General features: G+C 29.8%; 1 protein-coding gene across 1 annotated transcript in view; it reads left to right on the forward strand.

Annotated features, from left to right (window-relative positions):
- The first annotated feature begins 17818 nt into the window (after nucleotides 1-17818).
- Nucleotides 17819-22803, forward strand: part of LOC123290980 (octopamine receptor Oamb-like) — a 55016-nt gene continuing 50031 nt past the window's right edge. The window contains exon 1 of the mRNA XM_044871393.1: nucleotides 17819-18171. Coding sequence (XP_044727328.1) covers nucleotides 17819-18171 — 353 coding nt within the window. The remainder of the gene's footprint in view (nucleotides 18172-22803) is intronic.

Here is a 22803-nt window from a genome sequence, read left to right on the forward strand (position 1 = left end):
TTTATTTATCAGAATTAATATTTCTCACCCTTCAACATTAAGTGCAAAGCGGCAGAGGACGATAATAATTTTTCTGTAATAGATTCCAAAACTAGAAAGTTCAAGTTTTTGAATGAAATATTGCGGATCGATTACGAAATCAAATTCGATAATTTTCCGAAGAGACACAGCCGTTTGAAAATTTTGGTAAAATTTGGTGTTAAAATTATGTCCCTTTAATACTTATGAAGAGTATATAATATATCCTAAGGTTACTTTTAAGAAGTGGTCTTATGGTGGTATCCTCTACAGTGGGCGTGGCAATGCTTTCTTATCGTATTCGCATTGTTATGAAGAACAAATTTCCAAGTTCAAGTATGCGTCTATATTTGATCATTAACGAGCTAGAGTTGATTTTCAAGGAACTCGTGAGTTTTGGGCAACCCTATAGTGCTGACTCAGTACAACTTTTTTAGCAATACAACTTTTGTAAAAAGAAAAAAAAAATTTCACGTTGCAGCTCACTCTCAAGTTGAATGGAACATCCTGTAGGTATATGCTTTGCATTAGTAAGGAATTATATAAATACGCATCCAATTTATAACAATATTTCACTCGAAATAAAAATAATTTTTTTTTATAATGAATATATGAAATTTTATTTTTATTTTACAATAGGTACCTAACCTATATCAATTTAAACCCGTTGAAATTTCAACAGTGAAATAATACCGTTTTAGGCAAAACTTTCAAATTAAACTAAAAACGAAATTTGCGAAATCTTTATCGTGTGTGAACTATTATAATTAAATAATTATACCCACACACAAAAATCGTCATCCCATACCAGGATTACAAGAAAACAACCACTACAAATATCTACGGGATAAACATATACATATACTCTCAAATTTTCTCAAATACAATAAAATAATCCACATAACATACTTGAATTAGTTGACTGAGTCACCATCAGTTAAGTTTATTTTATGTATATTGATACATAAAATATAGTAGTGGGAATGGTTGCTTTTATATACGATGTAACACATCCTACATTTGCATCTTCTCTTATTATTATAATTATTTCTTAGTTTATGTAATGACATAATACCAGTGCAGCGTTCAATATCTTATTGAACTGTGATTCGATAAAGTAATTTACTTTATATTAATATTATGTTAATTTATTTTGTTTAATTATCTCGCAAAGTAGGCCTCAAATCCAAAATTGGTAAATAACTTTTTCCTTCGTCTTTATGTGCTTATTCTGTAGGCCGGCGTTCTACAGTCAATAACAGAACATCCTGTATATGTTATTATTGAATATTATATACCTGAAATTGCTTGTATTCAGCTACAATAATTTATCCAAAAGATTAATTCCGACATAAATGGTCTTATAGTATTCCGCCCATTTCAAATTGTGATCAAGATGACAATATCGTTCTATATAGAGTTTTTAGATATTTTGTATATATTAGTGTGCGATCATTTGGTTAAATCAAAACGTAAAAATTGCTCCTTGAAAACTCGCTTGCCTTGTTATCAATAAGTGAAATTTAAAAAACCCCCGACAAATTTTTTTGATACGAAACCCTAAACTTTCAAACAAAACCAAAAAAATCATAATCGGTTCATCCGTTTAGGCCCTACGATGCCACAGACAAACACACATACATGTTATAAGTTTGACCCCTATGTGTGTGTAATAATTCAAAAGAACAAAATCACTCAAATATTTCAATTTTAATAAAAATATTTCCAAAAATTTGTCCAAAAAATGATAGCTCTTTAAGTATTCTTTTCATCTCATATGATGTCTTTGACCATCACTTTGATATTGATTTAAGAAGGAGTGTTATAAGTTAATAGTGTTTATCTGTGCGTCTGTGTGTTTCTCATTGACACCGTAGCCTCTAACCGTAGCCTCATTTTATAGCCAAGATTCCAAAAATCGGTTTACAAGAATAAAATCGCATTTGTCGGGAGTTTTTAAATTTTGTAAATTTCACTTGTTTAGTTCGGGGGTTAAAAAATAGACATGCATTGGACATACATGATAATTATTCATATGGATTATTATTACCAACAAACCTATAAAATATGATATTTCATAAATATGTTATGTATGATATTTTATTTTGATAATGTAAAAAAATAAAAATAAAACCATGATTGTTTTTTTTCATTTTATTCTATTATAAATATTCCATGTGAAATGTATTATTTATTTTTGTTATTCAAATTTCAATTGATATGTTCGTTATGTGTTGAAAAAAAAATCATTTATTAATATACAATAACTATTGATCTCTCTACACATTAATGGTTTTGTTACATTTCAAATTTCAATTGATACGTTCGATTCGTTGTGTGTTGAAAACAAAAATACAATAATTATTAATCTCTCAACATTGATGGCATAAAAAATATAGATTGATGACTATATGGACCCGGTAAAATCCGTCATTGAGCATGAATAATTTACGCATAGATAATTTTTGGAGGATGCCGTTTAAAAAATGCTCTTGAACGTATGAGTTCAGGTTGCCGATGGGAACCTGGTATGATATTGTTTAAGCCAATTTTGTCTAAACAAATAAATAATATAGACCGAAACGCTTTAAAAAATTTGTTATCATATAATTGGTATCAAAATTAACAAAAAATTTCTTAGAAAGTTTCCTTTAAACCCTCCAGTTTTCGCATAAAAAATTTGTAAAATTTGAAAAATATTCTTACAATTTTCATTCCTCAAAAAGTGTATCAAAAAATCAGAAATGAGCACGTCAACATGGCAAGTTTTTTAGTTTATTTATTTTTTATTTCAGACATTGTAGTATCAAAACCCTCTTATTATATATATATACTATACTAGCATGATACCCACCCGCATCGCCGGGTTTTAAAGTAAAGACCACCTCGTTATAGCCTTCAAACAATAACCTCCATTGCTCTCACTTATCCTCCTTCCATAACTTCTATAATAATTAATGTACAATTTTAAATTTTTTAAATAAAATAGTCATAAATCATTGAATATATCAGAAAAGATGGCCATGAATTTTTACATTTTCTATTTATAAATGTCAGATAAATATATATTTTTAATTTTAATTTTTTCAAAAATATATTTAATAAATTATAGCTCATGTGTTATTCTCATGTATGAGCTATATTGTTGTATAGTCTCATTAAAGTCAATTCGCTAGTTTTTGCGCGAAAGGGTAACAAGCAAACAAACATTCTTACTTTCGCATTTATAATATATAGGGATAAAAATTTTACAATAACATAATAGATAAGTACAATTTAAACATTTTATACTTATTTATTACACCTAATTAAATTTAAACATATAACTTATACATATTTTTGTAATCCTCTTTTAATGTCCTTTCTTTTAACAAATTGCAATTTTGTCTTTTATTTCCAAACACCAACCTTAAGAAAATGGAGTTTTAGAGGATACAATCAAGCCATTTGGAAGATACGAGGTCATAAAAAAATTTGCAAACAAATGTACATCCTTAAAAGATACACGCAAAAAACATAGCCACGCCTTGGCATTCGGATAAAAAGCGTATGTACGCTTTTGAATTTTTGTGAAATAAATTATAATTTTGCAACGAATTTATTGAGTGATTATAAAATTAATGCCATGAGTGTAAAATAGGCTTTAAATATTATATTTAATACTAATTTATTTATTTATTAACTTGATCACATACGAATCAATATTCCGTCATTAATTATAAAAGAATCATTTATAAATGCATTCCTATTTTTATTGTAAAAAATAATTTGACTTTTTGATTAAAAAAACTAAAATAATTCAGATTAAAACAACAAATGTAATATTTGTATATATAAATTTATTTGCATAATCCACTTGTTTAAAAAATTTTTCAAAGAAAAATTAAATTGTTATGTATACATTCGATCACTTGGATCATCTTCAGAACATGAAGATTCTGAAGATGATCCAAGAAGTGTTCTGAAGATGATCCAAGTGATCGAATGTATACATAACAATTTAATTTTTCTTTGAAAAATTTTTAAAAAAAGTGGATTATGCAAATAAATTTATATATACAAATATTACATTTGTTGTTTTAATCTTATTATGGAATTCCACAAAGTAAATCTCAACACATTGAATAAAATAATTCATTTTTTACAAAATACTTTTTGTAAATTATTCAGCTGATATTTGAACAAAGACCATACTTTCCATATATGTAATTGTGTAGAAAAAAATCAAAATTTATCTATATCTCTATATAAAATAAATGCGAAAGTAATCATGTTTGTTTGTTTGTTACGCTTTCACGCTAAAAATATCGAATGATTTTTATTGAAACTGTACAGCAATATAGCTGATCTATCAGAATAACACATGAGATATAATCTATAAAGATATATTAATAAAAAAATAGAAAAAAATTTAAAAATTGCTTTAATTTGACATTACCATAAATTACAGATTTCTGTAAAAATAGTCAATATAAAATATTTCACGGCCATCTTCTCTGATAAACTCAATGAATAATTACTATTATACATTTAAAAAAAATAGAAAACCATACATATGTTTTACCTGTGTAAAACAATCCTTACCATTATTTCGAGTGTTATAGAAAGGGGATAATCGAGAGCAATCTTTATCAGTCTTAACTTTTAAACACAGCGAAGCGGGTGGGTATCACTCTAGTATATCAATGAATATGTTGTTTTTGTGAAAATATGTGAAAATTTTCCATACAAACTAATGTTAACGGTTATTGATGCGTACTACTAAAAAAAATATATATACACAATATTTTTTGTGAGTAATGTTTTTAGTGAAATATGAGAAGTTCTTTTTAATGATTATTATTTTTAACATTTTCGTGTGATGTTGAGTTTTTCAATGTGATCGATTTTTATAAAGGTGTGCACTATTATTTAGTGAAGCATAAATTTTATTAATTTTACCTTTATACGGGGTATTAAGATAACTTCATACAGAAAAATTTTACCAATTCCATCGTAAAGCAGGGTTAGGACTAAGTTGCAGAAAATAAAGTTTACCAAATGTAACCACCCGAGAGTGTTTTCTTTAATTTTTACCTAGGAATCAATATTCTAAAATATAAAGTTTGAAATTAGTCAAATTTTGTATTTTAGACCTTTGAAGTCTAAACAGTTCTTTATAAAAAATGGGTCTATTAGTCATTATTTGAAACTCATTCTTCATGTAATTTTTGCATTTCGAACAATATTTCAAATTTGATAAAGTGCAATTTAAATTATATTGCTCAATAATCTCCCAAACCTAAATTATGTACTAATTGAAAGTAATAGTCTAAAGTACAGAGGGAGGTATGACTTCGTGACTTACAAACTTACGAAACTTCGCCAGTGGCTTCATTACAGTGTTATATAGTGGTTAACCTGACGTAGGTCTGAGAAAACGACTCATGAAATATGCTGGCCAATATGTACATTTAATTTTACTTATATTTATTAAACAATTGTGTAAAAAATAGCTGGTTATTTATAAATTTTCATACCTCCGTTTTTCTGACATGTTGGGGGCTTACGTCACACCAAACGTCTCAATATTTTTGTAGGCCACTATTATTCTCTCTTAATTCATAAAAAAAATAAATGTATATACTGGCCTACATATTTCATAAGCCATGTTTAACGAGTATATGTTTTATTATGCTAACGCTCCAATTTCCCAAGTTTACGTTAAACATATCAGTTTAACGACTATATGTTTTATTATGCTAACGCTCCAATTTCCCAAGTTTACGTTAAACATATCAGTTTAACGACTATATGTTTTATTATGCTAACGCTCCAATTTCCCAAGTTTACGTTAAACATATCAGTTTAACGACTATATGTTTTATTATGCTAACGCTCCAATTTCCCAAGTTTTCGTATATATAAATGTTGTAGGATACACTGAAATGAAGCCGCTCACGAAGTTTCGTGAGTGTGTTAGTCACGAAGTCATACCCCCCTCTGTACTGTATACTATAACAGTAATTTGTATGACCATAACAATAATTTGTGTTCATGATTTTTTGTCGTAATATTTTCATTTTCATCTACCACCCTTCTGTAAAAGAACGGATGAATTTATGGATAAATATACATGCCATTATTTTTTCAATAAAAATAAACATTTCTACGAGTATAAATAGAAATAGGTTTATTTCAAAATAAATTGCAGATTCAGTGATTGAAGTAAAGGAGTCAGAAGACAATAATCTTTACACTCTTAATCATCCGGAAAAAAGATTTTCAAACACCTTGAAGTCATACCGATTTATAAAAGTATATAAGTATACTTTAAGGTAGTACTATCGGTAACAGACTTTGCATTCAGAATTTAATGAAACTTGGCATAGTTTTCCATTACCATATCATAATTAACCAATTAAATTTTTAGGGACCTTCAGAGAACTGAAAAAAAGATATTTTAAAGATATTTTAACATTGATCCTTACGAGAAATCACAGATTTTATTTTATTTCACAAAACTGAACGTTCAGATTTTCAGTTCTATTAAGGTTCCTAAAAATTTAACTGATTAATTATGATATAATAATGGAGAATTATGCCAAGTTTCATTAAATTCTAAATGCAAAGTCTATTACCGATAGTACTACCTTAAACAAACCTTTAGATAATAAAACATGTAAGTACTGTTGACTTTTCGACAGGTTTTTCCTTCTCACGTAAGAGATTATTAATCTATCGATGACATGCTGATTTCATGCCAAAGATATAGACGATAATAATCGATTTCATAGTTTTCAATCATTTTAAACATATCCATTTTCATAAAAAGTTTTAAAAAACTAGGTTTATGATGGCACGTGTTCTGCAGTCAAATCATTTTACTTGATTGATTTGAAGCATTCAAGATTCCGTGTAAACTTTGTCTATAAATATTGAATATATTCTTAAAATTTTATAGATAATGATCGTTTTCAATTCATTCAGTTCTCTTTGGAGAGAAACAGGACCACGTTAATTCGAAAATTGTTGACTTAACATCTTTGCTGGATTATTATTATGCATTTAAATGTTTTATAATATAATGGTAGCCATTTTAAATGCAAAGCCATATAAATTTATTTATTTTAAACAATTATATATGAAACAACATCCGCTTTGCTGAGCAATTTCTCCATTATAGACTATCACGTTATAGCTCTCACTTATCCACCCTCTTGTTCACAATTTTATGGATTTTAATTTTTTGGTGGGAACTCGTAACTTTTTTGAAAATGAAGTTTTGCCCATGATACTCGCTGCCATTGTAACTTTCTGGTCCAATCATGATTTTCTCGATTGTTTATGGGAAAAAAACTTCAAAAAAATCGAAAAATTTTATTTATCTCCAATTTCGATAAAACTCTGTATATAAGGTAATATTGACCCCTAAAGTATAAAAATCGGGTGCATTTGACGACTGGTCGAATAGCTTTTGAGATACGGACTAAAATCGATCCAAATGTTGTGATATCTCAGAAACTCTGTATCCCATCATTAAATTAACCTGATTCTTATACTTTTTGGATCAAAATTACCTCATCCATCCACTGAGTATTATCAAATTCCAAAACAAAATTTTGGATTCTTGTCAAGTGATTGATTTTTCTTTTCTTGATTAGTGAGTGTGATATTTATTATTATTTATATTTATTATATAACTGTATCATCTTTGTTTCAATTATTTCGCACAACGATAAAATTTTACTGTGCAAAAGAAAAATATATTTATAAAATTAATTATGGATAGTATGTTTCATTTTACATTTACTGTACCTATTGAATAAATAATAAAATTTAGGTTCAGACGTCAAATCATAGAGACGTTTCTCCAACATACCACTTGTGAGAAGATAGGAGAATAATTAAAATTCTCTGTAAATATTATAAACGACATAAAGTTAACAAAACCTTGGTAACATTACAAATATGCAACCGTTGATCTATATTTGTCTATAAAATTATTACCATGGGTTTCCCATATACGAAATTGACATCCCCTTTTTAATCCCTTGGGGATGAATTTTCAAAAATCCCTTCTAAGTGCTCAATTACGTCATTCAAGAAACGTGTGTACAAAATTTGAGGCTTTTAGACACAACGGTTTGAGCTGTGCGTTGATCGATCAGTCAGCTTGAATTCTTATATTTAAAGATTTGTCTTCAAATAAATAAAATAACTACTTTAAATCAATAAACAAGATTAGACAATGGCAACGAGCTGGGCTGGTTTTAAAAAATATAAAATTATGTGACATGAAAATTATAAACTTTCAGATGGTAAAAGATGAGACAATTTGATATTGACTTTGGCAACCAATTTTTGCTGTTTTAAGAAATACATTAAGTCAACTATTCAAAAGCTCCGATTCTGTTTGGGCCTGATCTGTAAAGAAGTTTATCAATATTTTTACATATTGAATTTTATAACATACATAGCACATACTCATTTCGTGCTTTCTAAATTTAATTTAGAAATTGAATTTACTGAAATGTCACCATATGTGGAGCATGGTTTAAATTTGATAAATACGTATGATATCTTCCCTTGAAAACTTTACAAAATAAATTATTGTAATAACATTTTATAGCAAAAACTTTTTTAAAATTGCTCAATCATTTTTGGCAAAGGTGATATTGTATATAAAAATAGTTGTATTTCTCACTTACAGGATGTTTTAGAATAACTATACCTTTTTCAGCTTTCGGTAATAATATGCATTATTACCAAATTTCCGAAAACTTACGCATCGAAAATAACTCTCGGAATGAAATATGAAAGAGAGAAAATTTTTTCAATTTAGTTAAAAAAATTACAGATTTGCAAGCTTTTACGAAAATTCAATTTCACTAACTTGAAATGCATGTTATTACTGAATCATAATTTAAGCACTAGAGCCCTTTTATCGAGCCTTGTTTCCCTTTAAAAATAAAATCATCGCCGCTCTATTTTGTATGCACCTTTTTATAATATTCAACCCTTGTGTATTTCGATTGACTTGGTCTTTTTTCCGACATAAGCTTTTCGTGTCCTACTTTCCCTGATACCTCACATTTTGTAGCCCAGCCTCCACTAGATGAATCATATCGTTCCACAGGGCTCAAATCTTGGACCATTATTGTTCTTGACCTACATAAATGACCTTCCGTCCTTTATACAGTATGGTAAATTATTAATGTATGCAGATGATACCTCTGTGATATTATCTTCAGATAATATACATAGTTTAATGAATGAAATGAATATTGTAATACAACAATTTGCTGACTGGTGCAAAAATAATCATTTAATTATAAACATGACTAAAACAACAGTTTTTAAAAATAAAGTTATTGATGCATCAATTATTACGTCATCAATAAAATATCCGATTACGCAAGTAAGCGAAATGAAATTTTTAGGTATAATTTTGGATGAAGGTATGAAATGGAATCGACATGTTGATACAGTGTGTAAAAAGTTAGGCACGGCTTACTTTTATATCAAAAAATTAAAACAAACTCATAACACTGAAGCTTTATTGGCTGTGTATTATGCGTTTGTATATGCTGCCATGCAGTATTGTGTAATATTATGGGGACAATGTTCAGATTGCACACGAATATTTATACTCCAAAAAAGAATTATTCGGCTCATGTTTAATCTTGATTATCGAGAATCATGTGTTAATCATTTTAAGCGGAATAATTTGCTAACATTCTATGGCATTTATTACTACGAGCTATTAATATTTATCAAAAAAAATTATCAAAACCTACCACTTAGAAATGAAATACATGATTATAACACTCGTCATAATAATGATTTGCATATTGCAAACTATAGATTGCAAAAGTTCAAAAACTCTCCGGAAATTATTGGAAGTGAATTGTACAATAATCTTCCCGGAGAGTTAAAAAACATAGAGAGCATGCCAAAATTTAAACGTGAGCTGAAGAAGCATATTGTAACGTCGTGCCCATATAGTTTAATTTAATTTATTTATAGTTTAATTTAATTTATTTAATTTTCATGTTGACTATACCTATGTACGTTTGTATCTTATGGTGAAAATAAATAATAATAATAATAATAATAATAATAATATCTAACTCGTAAAATAGACCCATGTGCTCATAATGATGAAGCCAATATGCGTGCTCGTTTTATCTTTCTTCGGATTAATGCATATTATATTTTTTTTTTCGAAATACACATACCCGCCTGCTTTGCTGGGCAATTTCTCCTCTTGACTATCACGTTATATCCCTCACTTATCCACCCTTTATGTTCACAATTTTATGGATTTTAATTTTTCATCAAATTCGAAAACAAAATTCTTTTTTTGTACCCCTTAAAAAAATTGCAAAAAAACAATCCAAATCCAATTTCGATAAACCTCAAATTATAAGGTAATTTTGGCCCAAATAGTACAAAAATCAGGTGCATTTGACGATTGGTCGAATAGTTTTTGAGATACGGACTAAAATCGATTCAAATATTGCGATATTTCAGAAACTCTGCTTCCAATAATTAAATTAACCTAATTTTTATACTTTTTGGGTCAAAATTACCCCATTTACTAAGTTTCTTCAAATTCCAAAACAAAAATTTTTTCCCGATTTTTTCGATTTTTGCAAAGGGGTGCCTTTAAAAAATTATAAAAATCGAAACAATTTTTTATCTCCAATTTCGATAAAACTCAATAAAAAGGGTAATTTTGACCCAAAAAGTACAAAAATCGGGTGCATTTGTTGACTGGTCGAATAGTTTTCGAGACTACAGACTTATTTAAAATCGTAGGTATTGCATAAATATTAAAATTTTAAGAGATCTCTTAAATTTAACGTACACTTACATATAATCGTACTATAAAAAAAACTATTTATTTCAGCAGGATAATTATTCCAGAGCCACCACCTTTTCCATTACCAACCAAGAGGATGTGATATATTATTATTCAGTAAAATAAAATTTTGAATTACATATATTGGATATTTTACCATAGTACATCCGCAATTTTTTTAAAGAAGTAGGTATAAAATAAAATAGAAGAAGTAGGTATATCTGACAAGTTCAAATTTTTAATCGAATGTAGTAAATAGGCTATATTTATTTCTGTTTGTAAAATCATAAAACGAAAATCCATTTTAACATTACCATTTCTTCATTTATAAGTATAGGAATGCTTGAAAATTCTGAAACACACTGAATAATTCGAATAATAATAATTATATATTTTATAATTAAAATTTTAGATATTAATTATAAGTTTTGTTGAAGAATTTTCGTTTAAAATAATCTTATAACGCCATTAATTAAGAACTTAATATATTATTAATTTAAGAACAAAATATATTATTAATATACTCTCGCAATTTTCGAATCGTATAAGTTATTCTGTTTGAAATTTGCGTGTTTTGCTAATATTATTGTAATAAGTTTTTATAATTTATTTCGTTGCGTTGCGTTGGCATTGTAATAGAGGTGACAAATATGTTTTCAGTTTCGCGTGTGATAGTTTAGGAACAAAGTCAGTGTACTATTTTTTAAATTATTTATTCCTTATCAAACAAACCTGCTATTGAAAAATTTGTGCCCCTGAGTACCGAGCCCGGCAAATTGTTAACTGCGCCACAAGACTAAAATTCATTAAAAGCCATTTTTGTTTGCTATCTTCGAAAAAAAGTAACTGATGCGAAACCTTTTCTTTCCGACACTGAATAAATCAGATAATTCGTTATTCAGTCAAAATAGTTCTGACTTTTGTTGTACAATGGGTCTTTGTCCTAAATTTTTTTTATATTTAATTACACAAAACACCGTGTGAAATCAATTTTTGGATTACATCAATAACTACGAAAATATGAAGGATTGAAATGTACAAATAGAAAAAAATAACACTTGGAATAAGCTGGAATTGCCATATAGACAACATAGCAAAACTTGTTTTGCAAGAATAAGATAGAAAAATTATTTAATTGCTTATATCTTGCATCTATTCTCGCGGATTTTGAAATCTGAACAAAATATACATTGAATTCCACATTAGGACAAAGGCCTATTATCAACTTAAAGCTTGTGGATTACTTTCAAATTAACTGGGCTGTGTACTTTACAAGATCAGTTTTCTCATAAGTGTAATCTTTTATTGTTGCGTCGGGCTATCTGAGATTTATGTCAACAGAAGATTTGAATTCTTTAGGAATTATTTCAAATGCACGCTAGCTTTATACTTATTAATCTAGAAATTAACGTCATGGACGTCATTAAATATTTGACTCGCTCAAAAATAAAAAAAATTCTTCCACTTAAATAAATGGACGAAAACGTTTATGAAAACTAAATAATCAGAACGTACCGAAATTTTTTTATAATTAAATCAATCATATGTTGCTCTGTAATTGCAATCCCCATTTAAAAACTTCATTACGACAACACAAAAAACAGTGCCCCACATAAGATGATCAAAAGTGCCTTTGCATCGGGCACAAAAAAGAGACGCTGAAAACGCAACGAATTTCACAATTTTTATTAAATTTTATAATTAATTTTGTCTTTAGTCATTGCTTATTGTAGAACGTAGCGCAATAATGCAATATCGTTCCACCCTGAAAACCATCTCCAATATAATAAATATAACCTAAAATACATTATTTCTGCAAACTTCTGTAAAAAATTGTTTATAAATGGTATTAAGAGGTTGATAATATAAATCAATAGTGCCGATGAATTAATCCAAGTCTAAATTAAAAACAACTAGCGACAAAAAAACTAATTCCTTTCAGAACTGTCTAGATATTTATTTATAGTACCTTCTGTTATAACAGAATACAAAAATCAGTATCAAGTAATTAAAGAGTTAATATTTATTTATCGAGTCTACGTGTAGTGAGGATTATTATGTTATAAGTTTAATGATTCAATAAATTTTAATGATGGAAATGTTTAATGATTCGTAAAGAAAATTCTTATACAATACTCAGTTAATTATTCGATTCTCATTATTAAATATAGCAATATAGTTTTCTTTTTCTGAGAAAAATAATGACATGAAGTTACTCTCGGCATTGTATTACTATAAAATTTACACTTGAAAATTATAATTTACGTTAGCTGTAATAACATTTGTCTCTAAAAATAAGCCATGATCGAACAATTTGAATCCTTTTACAGATTATTTTAAGACTTTTTTTTTTTGAATAGTTATTTAGGAATTAAAAATTTCCTCAAATCGTAATTGTTAATGAACGCAAAGGAAATTTTAGGACATTTTGCTGAAATACATTATTATGAAATGTATATGTGAAATACCATGTGTGTTTGTACCATCTAGGCATATACATATCTGTAGTATGATAGAATACATCCGTTTAGTAATGCATCTAAGCGAGAGGTATTATATACATATGTTGTAAGGCTACAGATACGATACAACAGATCTTCTGTTGTAATTGATTTGAAAACTCCCACTCTCCAAGCGCCTTCCAACTAATGTTCAATACATGTATATAATACCTCTTGCTTAGATGCATTACTAAACGGATGTATTCTGCCATACTACAGATATGTATATGCCTAGATGGTACAAACACACATGGTATATCATAGCATATTCAGTTTAGTCCCAAGTTTGTAACGCTTAAAAATATTGAAAATATTTTGGTATAGGTGTTCATAAAATCACCTCATTAGTCCATTTCCGGTTCTCTGTCCATCTGTCTGTCCGTAAGCACGATAACTCAAAAACGAAAAGAGATAACAATCTGAAATTTTATGCGTGCTAAGGACGTAAAAAGTGCGACCGAGTTCGTACATGAGCAACATAGCTCAATCGGGTCTTATAAACCGTTAGAGATAGAAAAAAAGTTTAAATGTAAAAAATGTTCCTTATAAAATAAACAACTTTTGTTTGAAACATTTTTTCGAAACATCAATGTTTACCCACGTGGGCGCAAATTTGGTCCAAATTTTATAGCATGTGTGGCTATCTTAGAGTGAATATCTTTCTTTTCTTACGTGAAGTCAAAAAATAATCGATTGCATCTTCAACACTGTCTATACATGGTATTTCAACAATTAACTCAGTCAATTGTTTGTTTTCACATTTTTAATAAATAAGAAAAGATGAAAAATCAAAAAAATTATTACGACCTTCCGATCACCATTTGTTTTGTTCCATAAATATTTCATAAGGCTCATCACTAGTTGAATCTGAAATTTCCATCGTTTTTACAGTTTTGGTGAGAATGGACACCAAAGTTATGCCCTAATTAAGAAGAAAAAAATTTTCCAACAAAAGTTGTATTGTTTATTATAAAGAATATTTTTTATATTTAGATTTTGGTTCTATCTCTAATGGCTTACAAGATGGATTCTGTTTATAATAATAAAGTTGACCCCTAATTGATCATAAAGATTATCCCGTATCAAAAAACAAACAAAATATTTTCATTCCCCAAAGAGAGAACAGATACGTGTTTTTGCGTTTATAGATTTTCCTTTTCGTTCCTTTTCCTTTTTTTTCATAAAGAGCATCTCCACAGAAAGCGAGTGATTACATTAATCAAAAAAACGCACTGAAATTTAAAAAAATAAGGTTCTAACAAGCACCGCATCGAATGAACGAACCATCCAATAAAATATTAAGTTTCATTATTATTTTGTTATTTTCCAGGTCATTTGCTCCGTTAATATGTTAGCTTTATAAACAAATTATTTATATCTATCATTCCTTGTTGACCTAAGACATATGTTTTTACAATAATCATAACAATTCACTAATTATATATAAACATTAATTGATAAAATACATAAACCGCACTGGAGGGGTTTATTTCATTTCTGTTCCTTATTATATTATATGTAATTGCTATAAATTTACTAAGAAGATTTGAATAATTTGATCTCTACGTTCTACACACTATAAGATGTTTCTGTTACAAAAATAAATTTTTTTTCATAAATTTAATAGACACGACACAATTTCAGCTCCAAAATGCATAAAAAATGACAGGTGATCGCAATGGTATTCAACGGCCAAGTCACACAACATTAACTATTCGCTTCGTGTGTGAGTTTCGTTTCCATGACAACGATACACTACTTTAATTATAGAATTGTATGGATGCATATATAATTGTGTGGATTGCATTGAAAACTTACATTTAAAATTTAATATTCTTGTTTCACAAATTTAAATAAATAATTATGATAATTTACATTTGAAAAATAATATTTGTACAATTTGATTTCTTATTTTCACAATTTTTAATGCATTAAGTTTAATTAATTAGTGTTTTTCAATCATTTTAATTTGACAGTTTCTATATCATTAACATGTAAAGAATTGCAAATTAGTCATAACAGCCCCCTTTATCTCAAAAATTTTTCACTTAAAGCGCTGGCATCGATTTTATTATCCCTACCATGACTACGCACACAACGAATAATAATAAAGAAATCGCAGTAAGGAACCTTAGACTTGGCACGACTTTATCTAGACTTCATTACTTTTTAGAGATAAACAAGCAGCTCCATCGAGACTTGGCTAGTTTCTTACAGAATGTTTTTGGTGGGATTTCACTTCTTTTTGGAGAAACGTGAACATATTGATTTATTTTTTTCAGGGTCACCAGGTTCCCTTAGATCTTCAATTATACTAGTTTTTATAGTTTTCCCTTTATGTGGCCATTAAAACCTAACTCTGTACCAAATTTCAGCTCTCTGAGTTTATGGGAAATACTACTTCTGTTCTGATGATCATGAGTGAGTGAGTGAGTGTCATAAATGCGCAACTTTGCTTTCGCTTAACTTCCGAACTAAATGACTACAGACTTGAAATTATGGATTTTAAGTATGTGGTTATAGATTACTGGATGACGAAAATTTCTGCGTTTTGCTCTTACCCAGAGATTCTCAAATAGGGGCCTGAAAATGCGGCGAAATGGTTCCTGTAAAGGATGGTACGGCAGTGTTTGCTTCGCGCTCGACTTGGCGGGGGCACTGCCGTGCCCCCGATTTAGACCATTTAGCCAACTTATAAATAAACAAATAAGAAAAATCAACTTTTGTACTTTGATACATAAACACTACATTTCTAGTTCATATATGTATAGCATTTTTTGTCGATAAACTAAGGAATGAATCTCGGTTCATTGTATTCTTAGTAATAAATCTTATTAGCCTACTGAATTTTTTGGTGGGTTATTATCTGCGGTTAATGTACACAACTTATGAATTAAATGTTACGGATAAGGTAATCAGTGTGTCTGCTTGTTACTGCTCATATACAAATATATATTTGAACCAAGCACAAACACGATGATAAATGGTTTTATGATAATAATTAATGATGTTTTGTATCGAATGACTATGAATGACACTCTGGCTGCTACCTATGTACGCTGATGACGCCATCAATGCCTATTGACCACCATTCATGATTACTGCTGTTCTTGGTTAATGTGGTATATTATACTACACTTGTGTTGTGTTTTATATATTTGTTTGTTTTTACGAATTGAGCTTTTTTCCTATTTCAACACTCTATTTTGTTGATTTACCAAGCGAACCAGAAGAAGTTAAAATATTTTTCGAGGTAAACGTTGCCCAGTTTAGTATTTTTACCAAATTTCCGGGCAAAATATAACGAAGGAATTTTTATGCTAAAAATTTATTCAAAAGACTGTTTAGATGCAAAAGTACCTTCAAACTCAATTATTTCATTTTCTTTTTCGATTTTGTTGAAAAAAATCTATTGAAAAACAGTGAGTACTTAAAAATGGATATTAGGAAGTTTTCCACTTTCGAAAAAGTTTGAAAAACCCATTTCGTTTTCATAGCTTTTTATTTTCAACCAATCTTGCATTTTTAAATTTTCTGCTAATTTGTTTACGTCAATGGACTTTTTTTATCATCGAAACACAAAAACTGGGGCCTAAACTAATTATTTTCATAAATTCGACTCTCTGACCAAGATAAAAAAAAATTTTTTATTAGAAGACTCATCTGCATCAGTTCTCCAAATGGCAGACAACAATCATTAAACTTTCGATCTTAGACTGTTGTTCACTTTGAAAGTAAGGCTTGATCATTTCAATTTGTACTGAATTAAAACAAATATAAAACTTCAAGAAAGCTGCCATTTAAAACCAATCCATTGTTGTTAGTGAAAAATAATATTTGCAGAAAGCTATGGTAGCATCAAGATTTGATCCGAACATTTTTTCGAGACAGGAGCAAATTAAAATGAAGCATTAATTTGTCTGAAACTAACTTAATTGAGTTAAGATATAAATCATAACAAATATTAATAAATCGAAGCTGCACTGATAAGATATATTACTCCGAAGAGTCGATCTGGTATTGTATCTTTTCGCAAACAATCCTAAGTTCAAAAAAAAAAAAAAGAGCAGGTACGTATTTTCAATTAGGTAAAATCATGAGTAGCAATGATGAATATTCAACAGACGATAGTAAAAGAAAAAGAGATCCAAAGGATCTAGGAGCTTTTAAAGGAAGCAAAAAAATAGCAAGATCACCAGTGAAAATGCGGGAAAACGATGAAAAGTTAGATGAAATTTTCCAGCTGTTGAAAGCTGTATCATTAGATGTGCAACAAATTAAGGATGAGCAACAATAAATCCGACGTGAAATGAAAGAATTGAAAGATGAAAACAACAAAATGAAGCATGAAAACGAATTATTAAAATAAGAAAATGAAAAAATTAAGAAAAATATAGCAACTCTAAACGTGAAAACCGAACAATTGGATAAAGAAAAAAGAAAGAAAAATGTGATGGTTACAGGTTTGGAAGTAGTAAAAGAAAATGAAAATAAATTGAAAGAAGTGATGCGGGACTTTATGAAAGAAAACTTACAAATTGAAACTGCAATCACGTCGGCAAATCGATTAGGGAAAGAAACATATCTGGTTTCGTTCGAAAATATAGAAGAAAAATGGAAAGTTATGGAACAAAAAGGCAAATTAAGAGACCTAAAAGACCTGAGGGAAGTAGCTGCACAAGAGGGACAGAAGGGTAACCAGGTGAAAATCGGGTATCAAAGATTAAAAATCGGCGATGAGGAATGGAAATGGAGTAACGAAAATGATCGATTAGAAAAACAAACAAGAAGCCGTGATGGAAAAAAGTAAAAGAGGGCATAATGAACGGTAGACGTACAACGAAATTGGTTATGAAAATGGATATGAATTTGAAAAGTTGTGAAAATGAAAATCAGAAAAAGGAAGGAAGAATAAAACGGCAGTATAAGAAACTTTCGGAATCAGAAATGAAAATTGCTACCTGGAACGTGAGAAGTATATATGAAGAGGAAGCACTCAAGAATTTGACCGAAATAATGGTAAAGTACAAAATAGAGGTGATTGCGTTACAGGAAACAAAACTCTCAGGAAAAGATATTGTGAAAATCGGGAAGCATACTCTGTTTAAAAGCGGAGGGGAAAATAGGATGTTAGGAACGGGTTTCATCCTGAATGAAGTAGCAGGGAAGACAGTAGTAGATTTCGAAGCTTACTCAGATAGAATGTGTCGAATACGATTGAGAGGGAAATATAGGAAAATATCGATTCTCAATATCCATGCACCATCTGAAGAAAAAGATATTGAATTGAAACAATCCTTCTATGAATATCTTCAAAGTGTAGTGAATGGTTTGCCGAGATACGATATCAAAATTATAATAGGAGATTACAATGCGAAAATTGGGAGGGAAGAAATATATAAAAATGTAACAGGGGCCAAAAGTAAGCACGAATATAGCAACGAAAATGGTAGATGCATTATTGAGTTTGCAAGAGACAATAGGATAAAAATAATAAGCACCCATTTCGACCACAAGGATATTCACAAGACAAACTGGATTTCACCAAGTGGGAATGCTTCCAATCAAATAGACCATATGCTAATTGAGGAGAGAGACATGAGATCAGTAAAAGATGTGAGAAGCTACAGAGGAGCAGCTAGTAACTCCAACCACTTTTTGGTTATTGCGAAAGTAAAACAAAATTTACCTAAAAATCAGGGACGTAAGGAAGTGATCAGGCAAAAATACAATGTTTCAAAACTAAAAATGGAGGATACGAGAATCCAGTTTGAAATGATGATATCAGCGGACCTGGGAGAGCAAAGCAAAGGAGAAAATGTTGAACAAAAGTGGTCCAAAATTCAGACGGTTGTTGGAAGAGCAGCGAAATGTGTACTTGAAAAAATTGAATCAAACAAAGGTAAAGATTGGTTCGACGAAGTTTGTGTAAAAAGTTTGGAAGAGAGAAATAGGGCAAGAGTTAAATTGTATAACGATAATTCATCCCAAAACAGAGAACAGTTTAACCAAAAAAGAAAGGAAGCAAAGCGTATTTGTAGAGCAAAGAAGAGGGATTTTTGGAATAAAAAAATTGAAAAGATTGAAAACAATTTTATGAGCAATGAGTTTAGAAATTTTTACCAAGAAGTTAAGAATAGCAGGGAAAATGGTCTGAAAACTGCCACGTACTGTAGGGGTAAGGATGGTCATATTATAGGGGAAATATCTCAGAAATTGAAACGGTGGGAAGAACATTTTCAAGAGCTATTGGATGATGAAGGAAAGAATAGTGACATTGCAGTAAATAATTCTCAGCCGGTAGGTGAAAATGTGGAAGTTACCTTGGAAGAGCCAACCTCGTCAGAATTAGAGCAAATTATTTCTTAACTTAACTTTAATTATTGCTTATTATATTAAAAAATAACAAAAGCGCTGGAGAAAGTGCCATTACAGGGGAAATGCTAAAAGAAGGTGGTCAGGTATTGCATAAAAGAATTTTTGATCTCATCCTGCAAATATGGAAGGAACAAACTACACCCACAGATTGGAGAGGATCCTTGATTTGCCCAATTCATAAAAAGGGAGACAAATCTCTCAAAAAATTATCGAGGAATTTCTCTTCTGGATGTAATTTACAAAGTGTTTGCGCTGATTTTAAGATCAAGGCTAGTTACTTACATGGAGGATGTAATTGGTGAGTATCAAGGAGGATTCAGGAAGGGAAAATCAACGATTGACCAAATTTTTACTGTCAAAGAGATAATTAATGATAGCTTTGATAGATATCTCGAACTGCATATCCTATTTATTGATTTTAAACAAGCATACGACTCGATCATTAGAGCAAAAATGATAGAAGCTATGACGACGCTAAAGATACCCAAAAAATTGATTGAATTGGTACTCATGACATTGAAGAGAACATGGAGTAAAGTCACATGGGAAGGGAAAATATCAAAAGCTTTTAATGTTCAAAAAGGATTAAGGCAAGGTGACCCGTTATCCACAATGCTGTTCAATCTGGTGCTGGAAGTAATTATTCGGGAATGTAAATTACAGACCAAAGGAACTGTAAACCACTTTCGACATCAGGTTGTAGCTTTTGCGGACGATATAGCTATTATAACTAGAACAAAGCAAGAGTTGATCACTGTGTTTAAAAACCTTGAACATAAAGCTAAAGAGTACGGGTTGACCATAAATGAACAAAAAACAAAGTATCTTAAGCTACGAAACCATAATGAGGAAAATGAAAATGGTATACAAATTCGATCGAACGAAAAAGCATATGCATTCGAAAGAGTAAGACAATTCGACTATTTGGGGGTGATAATTGAAGACAAAAGTGAAGAAGAATCCGAAATTAATAAAAGACTTCAGAGTGGAAGCAGAGCCATGAGTTCTTTGAAAGGGGTCATGCTGTCCAAAATGGTTTCAAGGAGGGTAAAAGTCCGAGTATATAAGACACTAATTAGACCAACGGTTTTGTACAGAGACATGGGTTGTAAATAAAAAAATTGAAAATAAGCTATTGATTTGGGAACGAAAAATTCTACGAAGAATCTTTGGAGGCCAAAAAGACGAAAGTGAACAATGGAAAAGAAGAACAAATGAGAACATATACGCAATGTATAGTGACCCAAATATAGTAAAAATTGCCAAAGCCCGCAGGATCCGATGGTTGGGGCATGTCCATAGGATGTCAAAAGAAAGGATTCCGAATAAATTACTCACTCAAGGAGTTGGTGGTAAGCGGAGGACGGGACGGCCGAAGAAACGGTGGTTAGAGTCCACCATAGAAGATCTCCGACAGAAAGGAGTACAGAACTAGAAGAAGGATGCTTTGAACAGGAAAAAGTGGAAGCAAATTGTCAAAAAGACAGAAGCCATGAGCCCTTGAGGCTTGAAGTGCTAATATATATATATATATATATATATATATATATATATATATATATTAATTTGTGCGTATATGAACGTTGTTGGGTTAGGTTAGGCTATATTGGCTGTCCACGAAGGACACATTTAAGATATAGAGCCCCTTGTGATATTCACGTATTTTACCACTATTCCGCTGATAATTTCATTTATCAGTTCCTCAATTATTTAATAAATTAATTTTTGTTATGGCGGCGGGAATCGAACGTCGCTACCCTAGGCATACCGTTAACGTTTAACCAACTGAGCCACAAGAATTGACGTTGATAAACGTTGTTAATAATGTTAATGTTTTGGGCACGGTTCTCATAGCTTTAAACTCGGTCATAAAATTGAATTCACAAAGTTCATGCGGCTGGTGAGAAACTCCAATAACAACCAAAAACAAGATAAAATTTAATTTATTCATTTCATTATATGTATATTATTTGCCTTTGGTGTTTAATAAATCCCGTTCGACCGTTAATAGTTCCTCAATCGACGGTCGCGGATTAAAGTTGAATTGATATTTTTACTACTTAATTAGCTTAACCAAACAATCAATTAATTTTATTACACCATGTGTTAACCAACATTATTACAGTATTGGAAACTGATGTGTGGTTAGTAATTGGAAAACCATCGCTATCGACAACAACAACATCACATAGGCCGGGAAGACCGACTTTAGGTACATACATATAGTTAGTTTTCATTTCGAATCATTCATGTGCACGATTTTATATAAAGTATCCTTCTATAATATAATTTGAAAGTACTCACTAGAAACTAACACAACACATTGCATCGATATAAGACGTTGAGGATGTATTCAATGTGTAGTCGATGGGAATAACATATTCTATAAATATATTTAAAATAAATTGAAAATTTCCTTTTGAAAAAAAAAAAGTAACAATACGAATTATATGTCGTTACTTCTTCGGTGAATATGTCTCTTACAAATTATGCATTCTATAAAATTGTAATTTTTTTAATTGTTCTTCAAAATATGATTTTTTACTTCTGCATAGCATTAACTGCGTTCTTTCGCCAGTGAATTTCATTTGTACCTATTTATTAATTAAAATGCAAATAATAACCACTAAGTACATGATAAAAAAAGAAGGTAAAAAGTGATGAAGGCAAAAGCATTGATACAGGGACAAGTGTGGTAGAAGATTTTTTGGTAGAGATAGAGATAGAGATAGAGATAGAGATAGAGATAGAGATAGAGATAGAGATAGAGATAGAGATAGAGATAGAGATAGAGATAGAGATAGAGATAGAGATAGAGATAGTGATAGTGATAGTGATAGTGATAGTGATAGTGATGGATGACAGCGTTTTTGACAGAATAAAAAAGGTTTAAAATTTAATTTAATTTTATGGCAAGAAAGCGTGTTAATTTTGGTATAATATAATTTTTGTGCCTTTTTATTAGGAAAATCAACACTTTGAAGTAATTTTTCAGAATTGTCAACAATGGTAGAATTATATTGTCATTATTTTAATGTTATCTACCATTTCATTAGGTCT

Source organism: Chrysoperla carnea, chromosome 1, assembly GCF_905475395.1.
Source record: "Chrysoperla carnea chromosome 1, inChrCarn1.1, whole genome shotgun sequence".
Taxonomy (NCBI): Eukaryota; Metazoa; Arthropoda; class Insecta; order Neuroptera; family Chrysopidae; genus Chrysoperla; species Chrysoperla carnea.